This window comes from Periplaneta americana, chromosome 9, assembly GCF_040183065.1.
Source record: "Periplaneta americana isolate PAMFEO1 chromosome 9, P.americana_PAMFEO1_priV1, whole genome shotgun sequence".
NCBI classification, from domain to species: Eukaryota; Metazoa; Arthropoda; class Insecta; order Blattodea; family Blattidae; genus Periplaneta; species Periplaneta americana.
The window spans coordinates 96528296-96550920 of NC_091125.1; the positions used below are offsets into that span (position 1 = coordinate 96528296).

A 22625-nucleotide genomic window follows, 5' to 3' on the forward strand; every position below is an offset into this window, starting at 1 on the left:
GCTTTTCATCTAATAATTCAGCAAAATGCAAGTTTTCAGTCTCCAAACCGCATTTTCATCTGAATCACTATAGTATCACTCATTTCATTTATAAGAATTTGAAGTGTTAGTACTGGAAAAGATTGTGATGCCTTATCACTGTTCAAAGCTTTGGTGATGTTGATACATTCGTTCTCTGTATCTTCACTTACCAGATTTTTCAAATTTCGTTCGGTTTGTTTTATCTTATGGTTGCAAATATTTACATTAGATGTGCATTTAGTTTGCAGTATTTTAAATAAATTATCTGTGAAACAATACCTCTTGCTATACAAAGACAGCAGAAAGAGGAATGTAGAGTACTCTAATCTCTTAACCAGTCCTATAGAACCATAGCGGATTTTGCTTCTCATTCTTCATCATTATCAACAATATGCATAAGAGCTTCTTTCAAGTCCTTAAAAAGGGACTTCAATGGTATCAATTGTTGCTCTTGCTGTGGAGTGGAAGTTTCATCTTGTTATGCATGCCTGGGGTAGTTTTAAACTTGCATCTCTCAGGACTTGAGTTCTCTTTAATGATTTGCTGAAATACGTATGGAATGCAATCAAATCGTAAATGAAGAGACGTGCTTTCTTTATTAATGTTGATCCATACAAGAGAACCAAATTTAGTTTGTCTGCGTAATGATGAATGAACATTGCAAGTGGATACTCTTGTTTTATGATGCTTTGCACTCCTCCTGCAGAACCCGCCATTACAGAAGCTCCATCATAGGTTTGACAGATTAACTTCTTATCTAAAACTCACTCTCTTAACATGCTCAAAATAACAGCCAATAGTCCGTTGGCATTTTTATCTTTCAAGACATCATAAAACCCCCACAAACTTCTCTCGAATGGTATAGCCAACACAATAGCAACTGGCAAGATATGTCCAGTGTTTCTTCTGCCTGAACAGACACGAATTCACAAATTGAAAGTTCTTTTCATATTTCTTCATTTACAACCTCAGTTACATAGTCAATAAATTCATTTTGGGTATCACTGGAAGTTCTTTTAAATCCTGAAATGCTTTCTGATAAATTGTTCCTTTTGCCCAAGTAATTCAAGCTTTCAATACAATTGCCTTTATTCACAGTCATTACGCTCATCTTTCCCATAAAAGGGAAGTTCTTGTTTGCCTAGGTAACACACCACTTGAATTAATCTTTCAATCACTCATCTATTGCGAGTTACTAACTCATTATGCTTTAGAGATGAAAAGTGTGCTGCTTCTGATAGAGCATCTGAATAGATAGATAGAGCTGACAGAGCTTCTGAATTTTCCAAGAAGATGAATAAATGATGCTGTTGACTCTCAAGCAGTATTGTCAGTTGGTGCAATTGACTGTGTGTTATTGTCGAGTCAGTAAGTTTGTTTATTTTCTGTGTCATGGATTTTGGGCACTGATTTGGATATTGCAAACAAGTTTTGCAATCCTGCTGATTCCTTGTACGTATCTTCAAGCATGCAAAATACACCATCAGTGGGAGTGGACGGAAATATGATGATAGGTTTATTTTGTGTTTTCATTCTCGATCGTCCATCACCACAACACTATCGTCTTGTAATTAGCTGAACTATTCACTTTGACACAGACTTGTTACAGTTGCGTGTATGTGAATGAACTTATTGTGACTAATCGCAAGTAGTGAAGTGATTTCTAGCTCTCATGTCAAAATTATGTTTAAAATTGAAATTGCATTGTGAATGAGGAATGAGTCACAGAATTTGAGGGATTAACTTGACACACCATGAATTCATTCAACCCCCAGCAGTAATGTACCATTGGCCAGCAAGTGACGTGTGGCAATAGCAGAACAGGGTGTAAAATACTCTCTAAGTCTCTTTTCTTTTCTTCCAATAAATTTATTGTTCTGTCAAAAAATCTGAAAGTTAGAATTTATAAAACAGTTATACTACCGGTCGTTCTTTATGGTTGTGAAACTTGTACTCTCACTTTGAGAGAGGAACATAGGTTAAGGGTGTTTGAGAATAAGGTGCTTAGGAAAATATTTGGGGCTAAGAGGGATGACGTTACAGGAGAATGGAGAAAGTTACATAACGCAGAACTGCATGCATTGTATTCTTTACCTGACGTAATTAGGAACATTAAATCCAGACGTTTGAGATGGGCAGGGCATGTGGCACGTATGGGCGAATCTAGAAATGCATATAGAGTGTTAGTTGGGAGGCCGGAAGGAAAAAGACCTTTAGGGAGGCCGAGACGTAGATGGGAAGATAATATTAAAATGGATTTGAGGGAGGTGGGATATGATGATAGAGAATGGATTAATCTTGCTCAGGATAGGGACCAATGGCGGGCTTATGTGAGGACGGCAATGAACCTCCGGGTTCCTTAAAAGCCAGTAAGTAAGTAAATTTATTGTTATCATGCCTAATAACTATTATTTTGACAGTTTATAACATTAAAATATGAAATATTACGTCTTAAAAAAGAAATTTACCTTGTCCCATATGGTAATACTGTAACAATTACTACTATTCATTTCTTCCCACGTCAAGATATACCTTCTCTACCCACTGTCCTACCATAATTATCATTATCGTCACCATCATGAATGATTCTGGATTAGGTCCACTAGATTCCGTTTTTCTGCTCTCCTTGAATGTTTTCTTGGTTGCCCCAAATCTCTTTGTCCTACAGCTGGTATGAGGAACCTTATTTGGGGATCCTTCCTGCACTCATTGTAGTTACGTGATCTTTTCAGTTTTGTTGGTGGGATTTAATTTTTTTCTATTATATTCTGAACTTCGGGGGTTTGTCGGATTTCTGTGTTTTTCTGTCTATATAATTTAGTAAAATTCAGTAGAGATTTCAAGAACATTTGTGCAGCTTTCTTCTTCTTCTTCTTCTTCTTCTTCTTCTTCTCCTTCTTCTTCTTCTTCTTCTTCTCCTTCTTCTTCTTCTTCTTCTTCTTCTTCTTCTTCTTCTATAGGTAATGATTGTGTAATTTAGTGCTAATTTACATGTGTTTACCTAAATGTTTAATTATTCTGTTCACCCTACTGTATTTTTCATTTTATTTTATATCAGAGTCTTTAGAATCTTTTACTGATATTAGATTTCCCAAATGTGTGAAGTTGGAGACCTGTTCTGTGATTTGTCATCTACGTAGTACAGTCATTAAGTTCTGACACTGACGCCTGAAGAGTAGGCACCCACAACAATCTGGATGTCTCATAAGATGCCGCGTGATACGGCGTACACTTAAACAGATCGACATCCTCCCTCAATATAGTCGCCGTTGGCCGCTATGCACGTCTGCCAACGTTGGTGTAGCTGCTGGAAGCACTGCTGAAAGATGTTGGCAGGAAGATGCCGTATGGCTTCTCTTGTGGCAGTCATGACCTTTTCGGCCGCATAAAAATTACGCCCACGTAGGATTGATTTCTTGAGGGGAAAGAGAAAAAAAATCGCATGGTGCGAGAGCAGGTGAGTACGGAGGGTGTGGCAAAACAGCGACCTGTTGCCTTGCAAGTTGCTCTTGGACAAGGATGGAGCGATGTGCAGGGGCGTTGTCGTGTAGCAACAGCCAATTCTTCCCATGCCAAAGCTCAGGACGCTTACGACGAATAGAATTGCGCAAACGGCCAAGAATCTCTTTGTAGAGGATCTTGTCTACAGTTGCACCTTGTGGGATGAATTCTATGTGAACAATTCCATTTGAATAAAAAAACTTAAAGCATCACCTTACCTTTTGACCTGTCTTGTTGCGGATTTTTCTGTCGTGGAAATAATGGCGTTTTCTAGGTGGCGGATTGTCGCTTCAGTTGCGGATCGTAAAGGAAACACCATGTTTCGTCTCCAATTACGATCGGTTATAGCAGTTTCGCCTAATTTCTGACAGAACGTGACGTTTGCCCGTTGCTCAAACTGCAACGTACTCGAGTTCCGACGCGCGCATTCAAATCACCGTCACAACAATGACCGTAGTTCTGCTTACACTATATGCACGTAACTGTATGATGCTGGGACGAGAGACTAACTGACAAGGTACCATATCACGGTGCCACCTATCCGTTCTACAGACGTGGACAAATTATTAGCAAAATTGAAGATTTTTATTAGTATATATTTTTACAAAATATCACTCTTCAATTCAGAATACAGTTGACATTTTTGCGTAATTACACGTTAAAAAAATGAAGATTTGTATTGTATATTTTCAAAATCTGACTCTTCAATTTGGACTACAGTTGATATTTCGGATGTTTCCAAATTATTAGCGAAACTGAACATTTTTATAATATATTTTTACTAAATTTGACTCTTCAATTTAGACTGCACTGACATTTTTGCATATTTACAAGTTATTAGCAAAATTGAAGATTTTTATTATATATTTTTACAAAATTCGATTCTTCAATTTAGACTGTAGTTGACATTTTTGCACATTTACAAATTATTAGCAACATTGAATATTTTCATTATATATTTTTTCAAAATTTGACTCTTCAATTTAGAATACAGTTGACATTTTTGCATAGGCCTATTTCTATCTACTGTAATGATATAAATATGCAAAATTGTCAACTGTAGTCTAAATTGAAAAGTCAAATTTTGTAAACAGAATTATCATAAAAAACGTCAATTTTGTTAATAATTTGTCCACGTCTGTAGTGCACCACACCGCCAGTATGCCCTCAGTCTCAGAACTTAATGAATGTACCACGTATAACTATCTTAATCCTTTATATGTTTTTTCCCACATGTTCCCATTGATTTTGTTTTCACCATTTACATCTTCATGCTATATTTTCTGCCATTCCTGCCATAAAAATCACGTTACATATGCCTCTTTAAGTGGAATGTTTTATGCTGCCTTATAGTAGAGTCAAAGCCCTAATTGACCATCAGTGGAAGCATTTTTGAACCCACATTGCTTGTTATTATTATCCTCCACTATTTCTAGATATGATCAGTTAAACATTTTATAAGAATTCTGTTAGCCCAGTATGGAGATATCTGGAAGACAGCATTCAGTGCTGCTGTGACAAGACGATAGTTGTGTGTAATAACCAATACCTTAAAAACAATATTCTTTGCATACTTACTTACTTACAAATGGCTTTTAAGGAACCCGAAGGTTCATTGCCGCCCTCACATAAGCCCGCCATCGGTCCCTATCCTGTGCAAGATTAAGCCAGTCTCTATCATCATATCCCACCTCCCTCAAATCCATTTTAATATTATCCTCCCATCTACGTCTCGGCCTCCCTAAAGGTCTTTTTCCCTCCGGTCTCCCAACTAACACTCTATATGCATTTCTGGATTCGCCCATACGTGCTACATGCCCTGCCCATCTCAAACGTCTGGATTTCAAGTTCCTAATTATGTCAGGTGAAGAATACAATGTGTGCAGTTCTGTGTTGTGTAACTTTCTCCATTCTCCTGTAACTTCATCCCGCTTAGCCCCAAATATTTTCCTAAGCACCTTATTCTCAACCACCCTTAACCTATGTTCCTCTCTCAGAGTGAGAGTCCAAGTTTCACAGCCATATAGAAGAACCGGTAATATAACTGTTTTATAAATTCTAACTTTCAGATTTTTGGAGAGCAGACTGGATGATAAGAGCTTCTCAACCGAATAATAACACGCATTTCCCATATTTATTCTGCGTTTAATTTCCTCCCGAGTGTCATTTATATTTGTTACTGTTACTCCAAGATATTTGAATTTTTCCACCTCTTCGAAGGATAAATCTCCAATATTTATATTTCCATTTCGTACAATATTCCCGTCACGAGACATAATCATATACTTTGTCTTTTCGGGATTTACTTCCAAACCATTCTTTGCATACTTCCACTCGATAATGAGTTTTGGAATAATATTCTGGGAAAATTCCACAGATAGTAACAGTATATTTCTATTACAAAAAAGAGTAATTAGAATAATGGTAGGTGCCAAATCTAGGGAATCGTGTAGGACTATTTTTAAAAAAACTACAAATAATGCCCATGGCTTGTCAATATATCTTTTCATTAATAACCTTCCTCGTATGTAATCGTGAAAACTTTGTAACTAATTCAACAGTTCATAGCATAAATATATGTCAAAAAAATGACTTTCATACTCCATCGGCAAGTCTATTGTGCTATCAAAAAGGAGTGCGTTATATGGCAGTAAACATTTTTAATAGCCTCCCTATCGATATAAAAAATGAAACTCAAAACATAAGATTATTTAGAGCCAAATTAAAGACGTACCTAATTTCTCACGCCTTCTATTCTGTAGGTGAATTCATGACATTCAATAACGCTTCATGAAATTGATACTAAAACTATGTGTTGTACTAGTAGACTATATTGTAAATCTCGTTTGTATATATTTGATCTAGACTGTGACTATAAATTAAGACTTTATAATAGTATTAAGTTTTTTGACTTGTTCCATATTCTAGCTGTAAAGCAATGTATGAATACCATGGAATGTTAATAAATTCAATACAATACAATACCAGTAGAGTTAGTTTGGACCTGAGCAAGCAACGACCTTGTCACTTTTTTATGTTTTTGTATGTGTCTCAAATCTACGACATGACCTTCAACTACGTTATGAAGGGAGTCAGCAATGAATTTTTATCCACTTCCCCGCTCCTTGTGAATGTCCCAACTGACAGTCATTGTGGAACAAGTACTACTGTAGTTTAGATATTTTTCCAACTGCTACTCATTCTCACTGCTGCCATTGCTTCATTTTAAGAGTTATTGTAGAAGACAGTGTATGATAATGTGTGGCACTGGTTGCAGGCATCATCTACCGCGATCTGAAGTTGGACAACGTGCTGCTGGATCACGAGGGCCACATCAAGCTGACTGACTACGGCATGTGCAAGGAAGGCATTAGGCCTGGAGACACCACCTCCACGTTCTGTGGCACACCTAACTACATTGCTCCCGAGATCCTCCGAGGGGAAGACTACGGCTTCAGGTACATTTCTGCTACCTCAGTATGGGTGCTTGTTGAGCAGATGAGGCTGCCAAAAAGGGAACTGAGATCCCATTCATAGGACCTGAACCTGTGCTGGGACTATCTTCAAGACCAATAAAGCAGGTTTACAGGGACTGGGCTCTCAAAAAACACCATAATCACTGGAACTCAAGTGAGGGCTGTAGACACACAAAGGCCCTCATAAGAGATTTCAATAATAACAGGTCAACCTGTTAAAATTGAGAAAAAACAGCTCCGCTGGGCAGTTGGATTCCTTACAGGACACTGCACCCTCAAGAAGAACTTGTATAGGATGGGACATAATATCAACCCAGCCTGTACTCGTTGTTCACAGGGAGATGAGTCTGTAACTCATCTATTATGTGAATGCAATGCACTCGCTCATCAAAGAGCTCTCATCTTTGGAAAACATTTTCCGAAGCTTGATGAGCTATCAACCGTCCCAATCTGTAGTTTGATTCAGTTCATTAAGAACATCAAACTATTGGACTGATTGGATATTATGACGGGGATGCGCAATAGATGTTTTAGGTCGCAGTGCTAGGGCTGTTAGAGTCCTGCCCCTCTTAAATTCAATTCAGTTCAATTCAATTCAATTCAATGGGTGCTTGTTTGCTATTTTTGTGATACACCTATGTAGTGTTGGATGAAGTACTGTGATAAGGTAATGGAGTCGTATTTGACCTACCTTTCAGTAGAGCATAGGACTTCAATTACTTACTTACAATCTTTTTTTTTTTCAATGAACTTTTATGTTTCTCTTTTAGTTACCGAATATGGGAGAGAAAAAATCCCCCATTTTTAAGTAAAGTAGAAAATTATGAAGAAATAGATATACAGGAATAAGGTAATCAAAACTAATTACAAAATATTTTCACATTCAAGTATTTGACGATAACAGACAAGAATGAAAGGAACATCGAGGACGAATTTATGAAATTATAATGTAACTTGATGATGGAAAAACTGTAAGAAAAGCGGAAACAATTTTTGAGTAGTTCAGTTTTAAGTTAAATAATTATAATAATGGGGTAAAATTGACATTGTTTTAGAATATGCTTCTTCTGGACCTTAAAGATTCTACACCATTGATAACATCACTGAATAAAAGTGTTTCAGTTTGAGGAAAAAATATTTTAACTGTACCACCACCCATTACTATTAATAGTGTCAATGTTTAACCAATGCCAGTGGTTACCAAATGTCCCCGCTTTCTGGAGACAGTTCCCAAAATATATTTTTTGTTCCTGAACAAAATTCGTCTCTGGAATGTCCCGAGACTTAATAATTTGTCTCCAGATATCCTCCAGGTTTTCATTGTTAATTATTATAATTGTATGAAAATGTTTTGAATATATGAGTGCCTGGGGTATTTATTCATAAGATTAGATGTCTGTGAAATGTATATTGCTGAGATTTTCTCCAGAAAGAGAAAAATTTGAAGAGACAGTCCATTATTTTTCTTCAAATGTAGATGGACTTGATTGGGATGAGATAATTTATTTCATGAAATTTCCTTCTTGAAAAAACATGTAACTCCAGAGAAAATAGCAAAGTGGATTGAAGAAAATGCTACTACTCTTTGCTTAAACGGGAGTGATATTTTTTTATTTTTCTCTGAGAAAATGATTTCCTGTACACAACTCCAGAGTTTGATTGAACTATTTCTGTATTTTCCTGAAGTAATGCTTAAAAAATCCAGAATGAGTTTAGAAACTGTTCGAGCCATGGTTGCTATCTTAAACCAACTTCAATATGACGGTCAGGAATTTGCTGCAAAATTGGGGGATCCAGAGAAGACCTGCTTAAAAAATTGATTCTTTCGAAAAAAATACCAGTCGTTTAAGTTGTAGTTAAGTAGAATGAATATTTTTAGTGTGTAAATGAAATAAGTATTTAAAGGTATGTGAAAACAATATAAGCTAATATCAAACTAGCAGAAATGTTAAAGTAGTTTTTTCACACATGTCGATATCTGTCCTCAAAAATTGTGAAAAATAATGTGATAAACTTAAGATATGCGACAGCAGATCACATACTAGTAACAACAGTTGCATCTTCCTTGATACATGGCAGTAGACTTGTTGTAGAAAAGTACGCATGGTTCGATTTTTCTTAATGTATTAAGAACATGGCTGTATTAGAGAATTTCCTATGAAATATTCATCTTTTTACTTTCAATAATACAATTTTCACATAAATGTCGTTCGTAATAAAATAATATTGTTGTTGTAACGTATATCAATTTCTCCACATGATCACACCTAACAACTGATTGTAGACATCAAAGCGGCACAAAGCATTTTTCTTGCAAACTTGAAGTGTGCATGACTTAACAGTAGGCTTATACCAATTTTCTTTAGAAGTTCGATCCAGAAGTATTTGAAGGTTGTTGTATAGCTTAAAAATGGCGCTGTACTACTATCACCACTATTATTACACTGCTCAAAACAATTATAGGAGCATTTACTTTGTGGTATCGTTTATTATTTATATGCTGCTGCTAAATAGTATCATTCTCATAAATGAAGTATTTCTTAATTTTCAAACTTTTACCATTGTTCAATATAAATATTTATGTAATTCATAGTGTTCCTTTAATTGTTTTCTAATACTTTCCTTTATTGCTGATAGTTGTATTTTCTCTTCTTCAACTTTTTATTCTGCATTCTTAACAACAGTAACAATGTTGTTATAGTCACTTCTTGAGATTCTTTTCTAGCTAGTAGAACATCTGGTATGCAGGAAGGTCTCCATCATGATCATCATTATTATGTCCATCATGATCATCATTATTATGCTTTCAAGCATGTAGGCCACTGTTGGATTTCATTCCTAGGTTTCTTCATTTATTGGCCCTATTTTAGAGTATTAGTACATTTCTTTGTTAAGTTTGGCTATCTTGATCTGAACATTCGGTTTATAGGTTAAATCCAATTCGTTTTGTATTGGTATGTTGCTTTTTTTTTTTTTTTTTTTTTCTCTCTCCCAAAATGGACGTTACTTTGAATTCTTGCAAAATTTATTAATTTGGTTTGAAATCTGACCGATTGTATACTGCTGGTCTTCACATGAAATCATCTCAGCAGGTTTCTAACTTTCATAGTCTAACTTTCACCACCATTCATTAGTGCAGGAATGGCTAAGTGCCATGTAATCTTATTCTTGTACCTTTTTCGTACTTTGTTGAGTTTTAAAATATCATTACTAACAATAAGGGCTTCTTATTTGATTAGCTACTTCCTATGGCTTTATATTAAGAGGGATCAATGATACAGATTAGAAATAAAACACGAAAATACTTACATAGTTTTCCATAAAACCAGCATCTTGCTTTGTCAGTGAGGAGATCTTATTTCGTCCTTTTAATGTAATTAATCTGTTTCCAGTGTTGACTGGTGGGCACTGGGTGTGCTGTTGTATGAGATGTTGGCGGGAAGAAGCCCCTTCGACATTGCTGGTGCCTCTGAAAATCCAGACCAGAACACTGAAGATTATTTGTTTCAAGGTGAGCTCTGATTATGATCATTTTATTACGATCACAGCTGAGGAGTCAATTATCTCTTTAACTTTTTTGGGTAGAAAATACAAGCTGTTGGCTGAGGAAACAAGGGAAATTAAGAAATGGAACTGTTAAATTTTCATGCATGAAACTAATTCGGTATATTCATAGGAATATTTACAAAATTATTAAGAAAGCTGAAGCTTTCACGACCTTCAATATAATAAGACTATTTTTGTCCATATTGAATACTTGAGATAATGTTTGTAGACCTTAATTGGTTCCATTGTATAAAGAACCTATTCCTCCATTATTTAAGTTACAACTCATCTGCATATCTCTATACAGGGTGTTTCATAATTCCTATTACAAACTTCTAGGGGTTGTAGAGGAGACTAAGTAGATAAAGTTTTGATTGGGAACCCATGTCCGGAAATGTATCATTTCGATGCAAAATAAGTTTGAAGATCTATTCGATTTAAAATCTCCCGCTTCACGATATGCAAACAAAATGGGCTGAGGGCGACTTCTGCGATCTCCTGATATTGTGTGTTGTCTGTTTACAATCAGTTTTATAGAGTCGGCTTTCACATCATTTGTGATTCAGTCATTGAGCAGTACAGGACGAGACAACAGTCCCCTGTTATCGTGTGTCTTCTGTTTACAATCAGTTCTATGGAGTCGGCTTTCACATCAGTTGTGATTCAGTCATTGAGCAGTACAGGACGAGACAGACGATATCAGGGGATTGCTGTCTCGTCCTGTACTGCTCAATGACTGAATTACAACTGATGTGAATGTCGACTCTATAGAACTAATTCTAAACAGAAGACACACGATATCAGAGGACTGCAGAATTCGCCCTCAGCCCATTTTGTTTGCATACCGTGAAACGATACATTTCCCAATCAAAACTTTATCTACTTAGTCCCCTCTACAACCCCTAGAAGTTTGTAATAGGAATTCTGAAACACCCTGTATGATCAGATACCAGTACTTGCACGTACTTTTAGAATCATAAGTTGAAGTACCTATAATGGAAAACACTCTTATCAATTCATAGTGTTCACTATTAGTATTATACTGTAATAAGCTATTGTATATAATAATAATAATAATAATAATAATAATAATAATAATAATAATAATAATAATAATAATAACAGTAGTAGTAATAATAATAATAAAAACTTAGGTATTAATGTTACTCTCAATACAGTGAATAGAGTCATCGAGTTCTCTGCACTTTTCTAAAATTGTTTCCATCATGTCAGAAATTATTATTTAGAAATTACGTTTATCATGGTGGACTTAAAAGTAGAAGAGTATTGTGACGAGCATCTCATTCTCGGTGAGAAACACACTCGTGCCGACTTTGCTGTGATACTGTTCGCAAAAACATTACACTACAAGGCCACAGTAGACAAGCAATCTCATTTTTCACATTTTTCGACAGTTCTGTTTGACTAACAGGTACTATTATATTATCTCCACTTTGTGGAGTTTTGGGTTCAGTATTAAATTATTCAGTATTACGTCCTTTGTCGTGCAGTACTGTTCTTGGACGACATTTTGCATCGTTAAATCCCTCTAGTTGTGAGTGCAACAGGGCTTGTTATTAACAAACAGTTAATTATGTACTTTAAAGTATTGGATCTTTGTCTCAACGAAATTATCCCCAATGCACAGAAATCCAATGTTTTTGTATCTTGTACACAACTGTTGATACCTTATGGAGCAAATCAAATAGTTTATAATTAGGTATGCCATATGGCCCAATCGACAGATTCTAATGGCCGTAAAGAAAAACTCTAAGAAAACAGAAGATAATGATGGTGATTATTGTTATCATCATAATAAAAATAAACAAATACATCACAATAGCTTATGTACTGGATTATCAGCCTGGTTTAGATCTGCAGAATGGTGTTTTTGTCCGAGCATGGACGCTATTGTCTTCCACAAATCAGAAGGTAGATATCGTGTTGAGACTCAGGAATGGGTGTGTGCAGTAGATAACAGATACCTTTTGTTTTATCCGCACCAATCACCTAATAGTACGTCAGTAGGCCTAGTAAGGTAATTTTTAATGAGTACCTAGTGCGAGTTTGTCTCCCTTTGATGAAAGTGAAAAAAAGTAAGTGGCTCTTTCACTTATACGATTCCTGCATATTGACAGAATCTGCTCGAGAAATACGATTTGGCAACAATCTCCTAGTATTGGTCTTTCAAATCATTCAACTGTTTATCATTTAGTACACCAATTTTTGGGAACTGGAAGTGTTAAAGACAATAAAAAGAAAATGTAATTGAACTGCACAATTCGAGAGCTTATCATGGAAACTTTGGATGCTATTGTCTTCCACACTTCACTTTGACTATAAAATTCTTCTAAAAAATCTTTCAGGCAGCATACTCAACAAACAGAAATTTTATACATTTACTGTTGTCACGCCAGGAGAAGGCGGCTGAAGTACTTAGACGGGGCGGAGGGGAAACAGTCGCGCATGCGCACCGCGCTGTTCACTGCAATATTCCTGTTTCACAAACATCTACTGCACGTGTCTATGAATCTTTGCGACTTTGTGAAAATAATAGTGGGGTTTTTACTGTAGTGTTTTATTAGTTTCAACAAGACAATTGTTTTCAGTATACCGCAAATCTTGTGTTGCTTTAGTTATCCTTTGCTTTTCGTGTTAATAGTGTTGATAATAATATAGTTAATATAATTTATGTTATTGTATACTGTTATTTAGGTTTATAGCAGTTTTTTGTTTATTGTAAATATGTCGACAAAGAGGAAACAAGGATTGACAATCTATAGCGAAGAAAGGAATATTATTAGAAGTGCAAAATAATTCTGTGATGAAGAAAAACAACAACAGTGCCTTTGCATTCCTCTTACGAAACCTACAGCAAAGATAGAAAAGTACTCTAATCTATCCACAAGAACAATACAGCGTATAAGGAATGAAATGAAAGACTGCACAGAAGAAAGTGCGTTGTCGACACCTGAGGGAGAAAAAAAATGTAAACGTCCAGACTACCGACACGCAAATGTAGATGACTTCGACGAGAGATTGACAAAAAAGATATAATTGAGAATTTTTATTTGAAAAAGAAAGAGAGCCACCAGCGTAGCTCAGGAGGTAGCGCGTTTGCCTGCTGATATGCAGTTGTGCTCGGGAGTGAGTTCGATTCCCGTTTGCGCTGACTACCTGGTTGGGTTTTTTCCGAGGTTTTCCCAAGCAGAAGGTGAATGTCAGGTAATCTATGGCTAATCCTTGGTTTCATTTCGCCAAATACCATGCCGCCATCATCAATTCAATCGACACTGAAGAAGCTAGTAGTTATTACAGTGTCGTTAAATAACAAGTAAAAAAATAGAACCAAGCTGCAACAAACGTCTACCCTTTTACAAGAGAAAATTGATTTGAAATGAAAGACAACATTAAGACGAATACTGAAGAAAAAGGATTTCAGGTGGAAGAAATGTGCAGCAAAAAAAAATTGAGGAAAACACTGTAAATTAGAATACGTGAAGATATCTACAGCAAATAAGAAAGCTTAGGAAAGTAGAAAAACCGATTTTGTATCTGGACGAAATGCGGATAGATAGGCCTACCAATTTAACGTTTCCCAAGTTCTGGCACGATAAAAATGTTACGGGAGTTTTGACTACCGTAAATGTGTCCAGAACACTCATTGTTGTTCATCAGGATGGGGGCGGTGGGGCTGATGGCTTTGTTGAAAGATTCGAATTAATATACACGGCTGCAACATAAACAGACGATTATCATGGACAGATCATACTCCACAAATTTTGAAAAATGTGATAATGAGAGTCATAGCGACAGCACCGAAGATGCGGAATCTTTTATGTCTGACTCCGTTCCCGTGTAGCCAAGAAAGTGGACGAAGTTTTCAAGTCAAAGTGTAGCGTAAAGTTCCCCCGTCCCGCCTATCTACTCCCCGCACCAACTCGTAGCGCGAAGACCGTAGGTTCGAAACACTTTTATTAAAACTAAAATCCTGTAAGTTACAGTGATGCATGAATTAAGACTGGGTTGCCTAGTTTCTAGGCTCAGGTTTTGCGGATTGATTTTGACCTATGTTTGTAACAAAGTGATAAATCCATCCTTTTTTTTTCCAGACGAGATATCATTCCATCTGTGTGGATATGTCAGTTCTTATAACAACCATTATTGGAATACAGAAAAACCAGACATCCTTCTTGAAATGCCCCTTCACGACCAGGAAACTGGTGTTGGTGGCAAATGAATAAAGAACCAATTTCTTTCTTTCTTTTTTTTTTTTTAACATATAATAAACGCTGATAGGTTCATAACCCTGATTTTGCACCCTGATTTTGCACGCTTTTTATATGAAAGAGAGCGTATTTTCGGTTTCTTTCAATAGGATTCTGCGAAAACACATCACTAATTTTTCTTTAAGGGCAAATCATGGTGTGTTTAAAGATAGAGTGATTACCAATAATGTGTGGCATCCACGATCCCCCGGCTTTACACTTTGTAACTATTACATTATCTCTGAGGAATATTGGAAGAAAAAAAATGTACAAAACAAACCCACACAACGTAGCAGAACTAAACAAAAAAAGACAATATCTGACAGGAAATAGCCTCCGTATCACATCAGTTGGAACAAGTGATGGAGAATTTCTTAAGCCAGTGGCAAATATTGTATAGGAAAGGAAGGAGGACAATTTCGGCACCCTCTTGGTTAAGTTAGGAGAGTAAAACACTTTGTCACTGCGAACAGCTGTAACAGATGACTACTGGCACATGGAAGACGTAAGCCTGCATGCTGAGAGCAAAAATGCCATGCTGCAGACCATTCCAAGCTGATCACTCAGTATTACCCATATTAATGAATAATTTATACGATTTTGGCTTTAACTTTGCCATTAATCATCCCAGTTGGAAGTATTCATATTGAAATTATAGTATTTAAAACAAGCGATGTTACAAAACATACAAAGAAAAAAAAAATTAATTTTATATATACATACATATACATATACACAGTCGACTCCCGATAATTCGCGATCATTTTTTTTGGAAGTGGCGATGTAATGTCATTTTCGTTTTTTACTCGATTTATGCTCTCGCCCTTCTCTGAAATTTCTCTCGTCTCCCTCCCCACTCCAATATATTTTGTCTCACGCTGTGTTGGTTCACATATCAGCTGCAAAGCGTGGCAATCAAGTTAGTATAGTATTATGTTTCAAAATGTTTTGCATTGTTTCACATTTTGCACCTGATTTTGAATTGTATTTCAGTAATTAAACATGTCAGAGTAACTTTTACTGAACTTTAAATACGTATTAATAAAATATTTTGCGGATAAAATTCACGATTTTCGATATTTCGCGGAAGTTCGTGCATTAATTACCACTAATTATCGGTAGTCGACTGTCGTCTCTGTAGTGGTCTTCCAAGATGTAAACTTTTAGTTATATTAGTTATAATATTTTGGTATGTCAACAAGCATTTTACTAAAGTAATTTTAAACATGCTTTCAGTTTTGGAATTTGATAACTATAAATTTATTGTGATAATTTATATGGTTTAAAATAAAACACTATGTTTTAATTGTAGAAATAAGTAAATCTTTTATAATATATTACCAGTGATAATATTTAAAGATTAACAACTGTCGTCAACATCTTCATTGTCGCTGTCTAATAGATTTATGTCGAGAATAACTATGTGATGATTTTTGGTGAGATCTTGTAATATGACTGATAAAAAAGCAGCCATATTGAATATAGGCCTATATAGTACAGTGTTAGTCTATTATTATCACATTAGAAGCAACAAAAGGCGTCCACAATGACTACGGCCTCATTTGTTTACATTTATAGACTTATACTTCTAAAGGAAATCTGGATATTCAGGAACATCTAATAATTATAATAATAATAATAATAATAATAATAATAATGTACGAATGATTTGGATTGTGATGTGGATTTGTTGTTGGAATTGCAGTGATTCTAGAGAAAACCATCCGAATTCCTCGGTCATTGTCTGTGAAAGCTGCTTCTGTGCTCAAGGGTTTCCTGAACAAGAACCCCGCTGATAGGTTAGGCTGCCACCGAGACACAGGGTTCCTCGATATAGTCAATCACCCATTCTTCAAAAGTATCGACTGGGAAATGGTGAGTAATTACATTGCATTTGCATTGTCAGTTTCACATGGTGCTCCATATTCAGGAGAACATACAGTTTGTGATTGGATTTTCCAAACTATTAGATGACTTAAAGTGACGAAAAACAAGTTGCTTGCACTGGAGAGAAAGGATAAGGCCACCAGATTGACACATATCGAAAACTAAGAATGAAATTTTAATGGACTGAGTTCGAATCCAAATTCATTATGTATTTATTTTTCAGAATTCTAACAACACACAATGCACATCATTCTCATATGCAAGGATCATGTATATTTTAACCTTACTTTTGTCTCTGACCCAAGGTACTTCAGTTTGATTCTAGCCCAGAGAAATTAATGTTTAGGTAGAACATATTCTAGGCTTGTCTTCTATCGGATGATGATGGAAAAGTAAGGCATGTAAAAGATTTCTTTGTTTGTGAACAACGATAAATAGAGGAAAAATTGTATGTCTAAGCCCATCATTTTTTTGTTCTAAACTTTTAGCAGTAGATGTCATTCTGATAACAATTAGTTGATTCGTAATCTTTCTGATCTATCTGTACAGTGATCCTGCCATCATATTAATACAAGAAGCACAAATTAAAAATTAAGCCATGACTAGTTTAGCAGAGCCAAGGACATAGTTGTTGAGTGCTGGGCATAAGGAACCAACAAACAACTATTAAATCTGAGATTGATGAGTTCAGTTGTTTTCCGTAATTTTATGGTTACTATGAAGGCCCCAAAAACATTGGATTTTAAAGAGCTGTAAAATTCTGAGTACATATGGCTTCCCCGGGAGTGAAGTAAAACTGTGGGTCCCATGTCGTAGATTTATAGCATCTAAAAGAACCCCATCTCTGATAGAGGGCTCCTAGGAAAAGTCTCTCATTTCTTCTATCTATCTATGGCTCTTCGGCATGTTTTCGAGCCATGGCCTCCCAATTCTTCCTCTCCATTCTTCTCTGTCCCTTGCTGCCACCTTCCAGTAACGCAATCGCAGCAAACTGGTAGTATCTTCTTGAACCATATCCTCCCATCTATTCCGTGGTCTTCTAACAGGTCTTTTTCCTCCATATTGCCCCTCTAAAGTTCTCCTTGGTATCCTTCCCTTCTCCATCCTGACTATGTGTCCTGCCCATTGCAGTCTCCTGATCCGTATGAAAGTTGACAAAGCTATATCGTTGTATAAGGTGTATAATTCATGATTATATCGGATTCTCCATTTTCCTTCCCTTACCACTGGACCAGATATCCTCCTTAACACCTTTCTTTCGAAGTTGTCAACTGCATTCTGTGATTTTTTTTGTGAAAGTACAATTTTCAGTTCCATATATAATTATACTACGGATCATTGTTTTATATCTCTCATTCCTTGCCCACTTCAAATTTGACACTGAATAATCTACAGTTGAAAGCATCATTAAATAAAAATTACTACTACTATTTCATGGGTTCAGACCTCTTTGCAAGGTGATAAAAATCCTTAACATGGTCTCCTTCAGAATAAAAGTGGAAGGATCGTATATTTTTACATTTAAAGAAAATGGTACTAAAAGTGGCACATATGAAAATTAAAATTTACTAGTTTTTACCCTTGTTTATCTTCCTATTATACATGTAGTAAATTTCACCTTCCTTTTGCCTTCACTCTCATAAATGTAATTCGACTTTGTTAGACTAGCATAGCTAAGGAATGTCGTAGCTCAAGGAACTGAAAATGAACCAAATTTCATTTACCTATATAATAACAAATAAAAACATTTCCTAGAAATGCTTTCCATCCCTTTCTTCTTTCACTTCAAGGATAGGCTTGACTCTTGTTCCATCACAAAGACTGTCTCTCAATCATATTATAAGTTGTCCAGCAGAACAACGCCATGTGGTGTATATGGTGATACTTGTTCTCTTGGTCTAGAACCGCAATTGTCAACTGGTGTGCTGTGAATGATCCACTGATGTGCCGTGAGACAAAGAAAAAAATAGTAAAGGTTGTCGTAGTAAATTGGAAGAATAAAAGTGAAAAGTATAGTCCACAAGAGTCAAAATTACGGAACACAGGTCAGCATTCAGTAAACACATTCCCTTCTAAAACCATAAAAATTCCCCCCTGGCTGGGAACCGATGGTTTAGATTATATGAGTATGCCGCTGGATTTTAAATTACACCTTTGGTGTGCCGCATGTTGAAAAAGGTTTTAAAAACGCTGATCTAGAGGAATGCATTCCAGTGTTGTATTAAAATCATTATTGTTTAATGTGATCTGTTTGAACATGTGCATTATAAATATTCAATTATTCTGTAATATCATTGTGCAATAGATGTTTACTTTCGAGGTAAATCCAGTTATTCGTCATAAGAATCACATTCTTTGCAGATTCAGTATTCCTCTTTCTTCATCTATTCAAGATCTAATTTTTACTGCTACAGTGATAAGTAAAATTTTATAATTTAATTTATTAATCTGACCCAATATTTGGGTTTGCTTTGCGACACAAAATAGCTCACAATAAAATTTAAAATGAAAAATTATACAGTGTGTCCTGTAGAATCACTACCACAACTTATAGTGACAGAATAACTGGACTTAGATTTTATGTAAGAAAAACTTACCAAGTTTCATTAGATCTCCACATGTGCGCCCCTGGTGGCTCGAACAATATCAAGACGGTATTCTATCTCCCTCCATGTGTTCTGCAGCATTACATTTATCATTTCGCTGCAGCTTTGGCACAAGTTCGATTTTGTATGCTCTAGTCACAATCTTTTATGGACATTGTTGTGAACGGTCGACTTCAGAATACCCAGGTCTGAACTGGCCCGTCAAATTTATTTTCTTGAGCTGCACTGAAATGCTTGCCTAACATCTTCAACTTTAGCTGTGGACACTGCTTTTTTGCTGTTTTCCTTCTTCCTTAACACAGAGCCTGTTTCCAACAGCTGATTATATCATTTCACAATGGTATGACGCTCTGAAGCATTTGCACCATTTTCCTGCCTAAATCGTCTTTGCACTGCAATTGGGAATTTCAATTTGGCTAACCAATAACAACATTTCACTTTTTGCTGTACCATAAATTCCGCCATTTTAACTCTATCTGTTGTCATACCCCACGCATGCATACTAGAGTCATAATTTTCATTGCTACCAAACTTGGAGAGTTTCTACATAAGACAAGATGAGAAACACATTTCTAAATTCACTAAGTGACGAGATATTTATATTTCTTTGTGGTAGTAATTCTACGGGACACAATGTATAAGCAGGTTTCTGGCTTCATTTTTTAAATTTATCTAAAGTCTTTTTGCATATGTATTGAAATCTTGATCTCTCCCCCCCTCCCCCTCCCCAAACTGTAAATTAAAATCACTAACCAGTTTCATTCTATGACCATTTAATATTATTGTTGATCTTAGTGAAAATTCACGTTAAAAGCCATTACTTTAAGGAAAACTTCTAGCTCATTATTTATTTTCGTTGAGTTGGAGTATTCGATTTTGAATCTTGATAATGCTGTTTATTTATTTCTGGTTATTGACTTTTTTTTTTTTTTAGGATTTCTCAGGTTAGCCAATGTTGCATTTTACCAGTCATGTTTGGGAGGGACTATCTACTTTTTTAATTTACTCACTTTTGACTTCAGAGTGTATTTCCAAATATATGAGATTCTTGTGAAAAATTTCTTTCTATCACTTTTAATCCTTGTTCATCTAAACTATCCGACATTGTTTGTACAGATTTTCTTGTAATAGTTTGAAGTTGATAACCAGCTTTTTAAAGATCTTACACAGACTTTGAACAGATACCTCGGACATCAACGTAAATAATAATATTTAAATAGGCCTATTACTAATACTTTGTTACTTTTATGTAACTAATATCGTAAAATTCTCTTGATAAAAGTTGTTTACAGTGCACAGAAATTTAAATATTGAAGATCAAGTTTTAAACTAAGTTTAGTATTTGTTGAGATACATCTTCAGCAAAATGGCTAGAGCATCTGCATTCTAAGCTAGACACCTGACTCCAAAAGCCAGTGAATTCAGGTAGAATTTGTGCTGGGCAAATACAGTGTTACATGTTTGCTTAGAGTACTTTCATTTTCCAGTGTCATTATTTCACGATTTCTCCATTCACTACCTTCATAAAATAATTACTGCAGGTAGGCAGAGTTGTACAGATGCAATTACCTATCCATGAGAGGCACTTATGGACCTGGATCAATGATTCTAGGGATGGGACTCACTGCATCTCTCGTTCTCTCTTTCTTACTCACATACACAGACACATATTTTGTCTGGCAAAATATCAAATTTACGTAAAATCTCACATTAGTTCACAATGAACTATACAGGGCGGACCATGGAAACCTGGCGATTTTTAACATGTAATTAGTTGGTAACAATGTCATTTATCCGCATAAGTGACAAATTATGCACTTCTGCAGCCCTATGAAGATACTTTCTTTGACTTTTACCTCTGAGAGTGGAGGAAACTTGATTCAGTACTGAAAACAATTTCCATTTTTATTCAGTGTCTTAGTAAATTGTTTCATTAAGTCAAATTTTATGTGTAGGGGCGGTAACAGAATTTTTTCGGGATTTACTAAGCTCTTCTTCATTATGTTGTTGGAACCTGGTTTCAGTGTGTGTCTTATAGACCATTCTCTTTTTGTCCAGTGATTCTGTCTATGCGAACTGTTCCATTCACATATGTAACATGAGTACTTGGTGTAACCCTGTTGTTATCCTAACAACATACACAAAATCTTCAAATCACCACAGAGCATCCATTGATGTTCCTTGTAATTGACTTTTTCGAGTAGCCGCTCAAGATTTTCATACGTTTTCTTGAAATGGACAGAATGAGCGACTGGAACTAATGCTATAAGATTATCATTGTGTAGTAATATACCTTTTAAACTTCTCTTGCTTGAATCAATGAAGAGCCTCCGTTCATTTGTTTTGTACTCAGCTCCTAACTTATTTATGGTGTTTGAAATATCAATGCAATATACTAAAGAATCTTCTTGGTTAAAATACTGCTGTAGATTTTTCTCTTGATTTCTATAAAAGGTTACATAGGTTCCTGGAGCTAGCAGATTCTTCTCTTTCAGCCTTGAAGCTATAAGTTCTGAAGCGTCCTTTGGGAGATTTAAATCTCTCATCAAATCATTCGGCTCATTTTGTGTGAAAGGTTGGAGCATGCCTTGTGTGTCTGCCCAATCAGAATCTTCAGATGACTCGAATGTGTAGAATTTGTTTCAGAATGCTGTATATGAAGGCTATTAGGATAAGTCTTTACTTTTTCGTTTTTGTATTGAAGCTTTTTACTTTGCAAATACAAAAATAGCAGTCGTCAATGTGGTTCTTTTGGCTCAAGCCACACCGTCGGAATTCCAAAACTAAGGGTCTTCTTCTTTCCCTTTAATCAGTTTAACTCCGCAATAAAACACTGCACGCTTTATGAGGGGCCCACGGTTTATCCTCATCGCCCAGCTTCATTCCAAAATAAGCAAAATAAACACTCTTAACATATGAAGTTATATTGTGTGTCTGTTTTGCAATCATGAAACGTGCACAAATATAACAAACACTGCCTTCTGTTCATGATTATAGCACAACAAATAAGCTAAAACACACCAATTAGTCCACAGAAACACTCTGCATTAAAATACACTTCTCAGAACTGGTTAATTTAACTTTTCTCCTATGTCCCCCATTACAACAGTAGAAAGTGCTGCCATCTGATCATAAAATATTGTCACCTCCAGTAACACAGTGATGCAAAATTTACAAAATTAGAGTGCTTGTTTACTCTCAAATAAATAGTTGTGTTCCTATTTAATTAGAGATATTGTGTATTTTTTATGTCTTAATAATCACAAATACTGAAATTATTAAAAATTGGTATGTGATGGGACAAAACCGTTGACATTTCT

At 35.7% G+C, this 22625-nt stretch overlaps 1 protein-coding gene across 11 annotated transcripts in view; it reads left to right on the forward strand.

Moving 5' to 3' along the window:
* LOC138706305 (atypical protein kinase C-like) overlaps positions 1-22625 on the forward strand; it is a 789643-nt gene that overhangs the window by 637397 nt on the left and 129621 nt on the right. For all 11 annotated transcript variants that reach the window (XM_069835425.1, XM_069835427.1, XM_069835429.1 and 8 more), the window contains 3 exons: positions 6800-6980; positions 10391-10509; positions 16518-16687. In XM_069835425.1, the coding sequence (XP_069691526.1) occupies positions 6800-6980; positions 10391-10509; positions 16518-16687 (470 nt within the window). The remainder of the gene's footprint in view (positions 1-6799; positions 6981-10390; positions 10510-16517; positions 16688-22625) is intronic.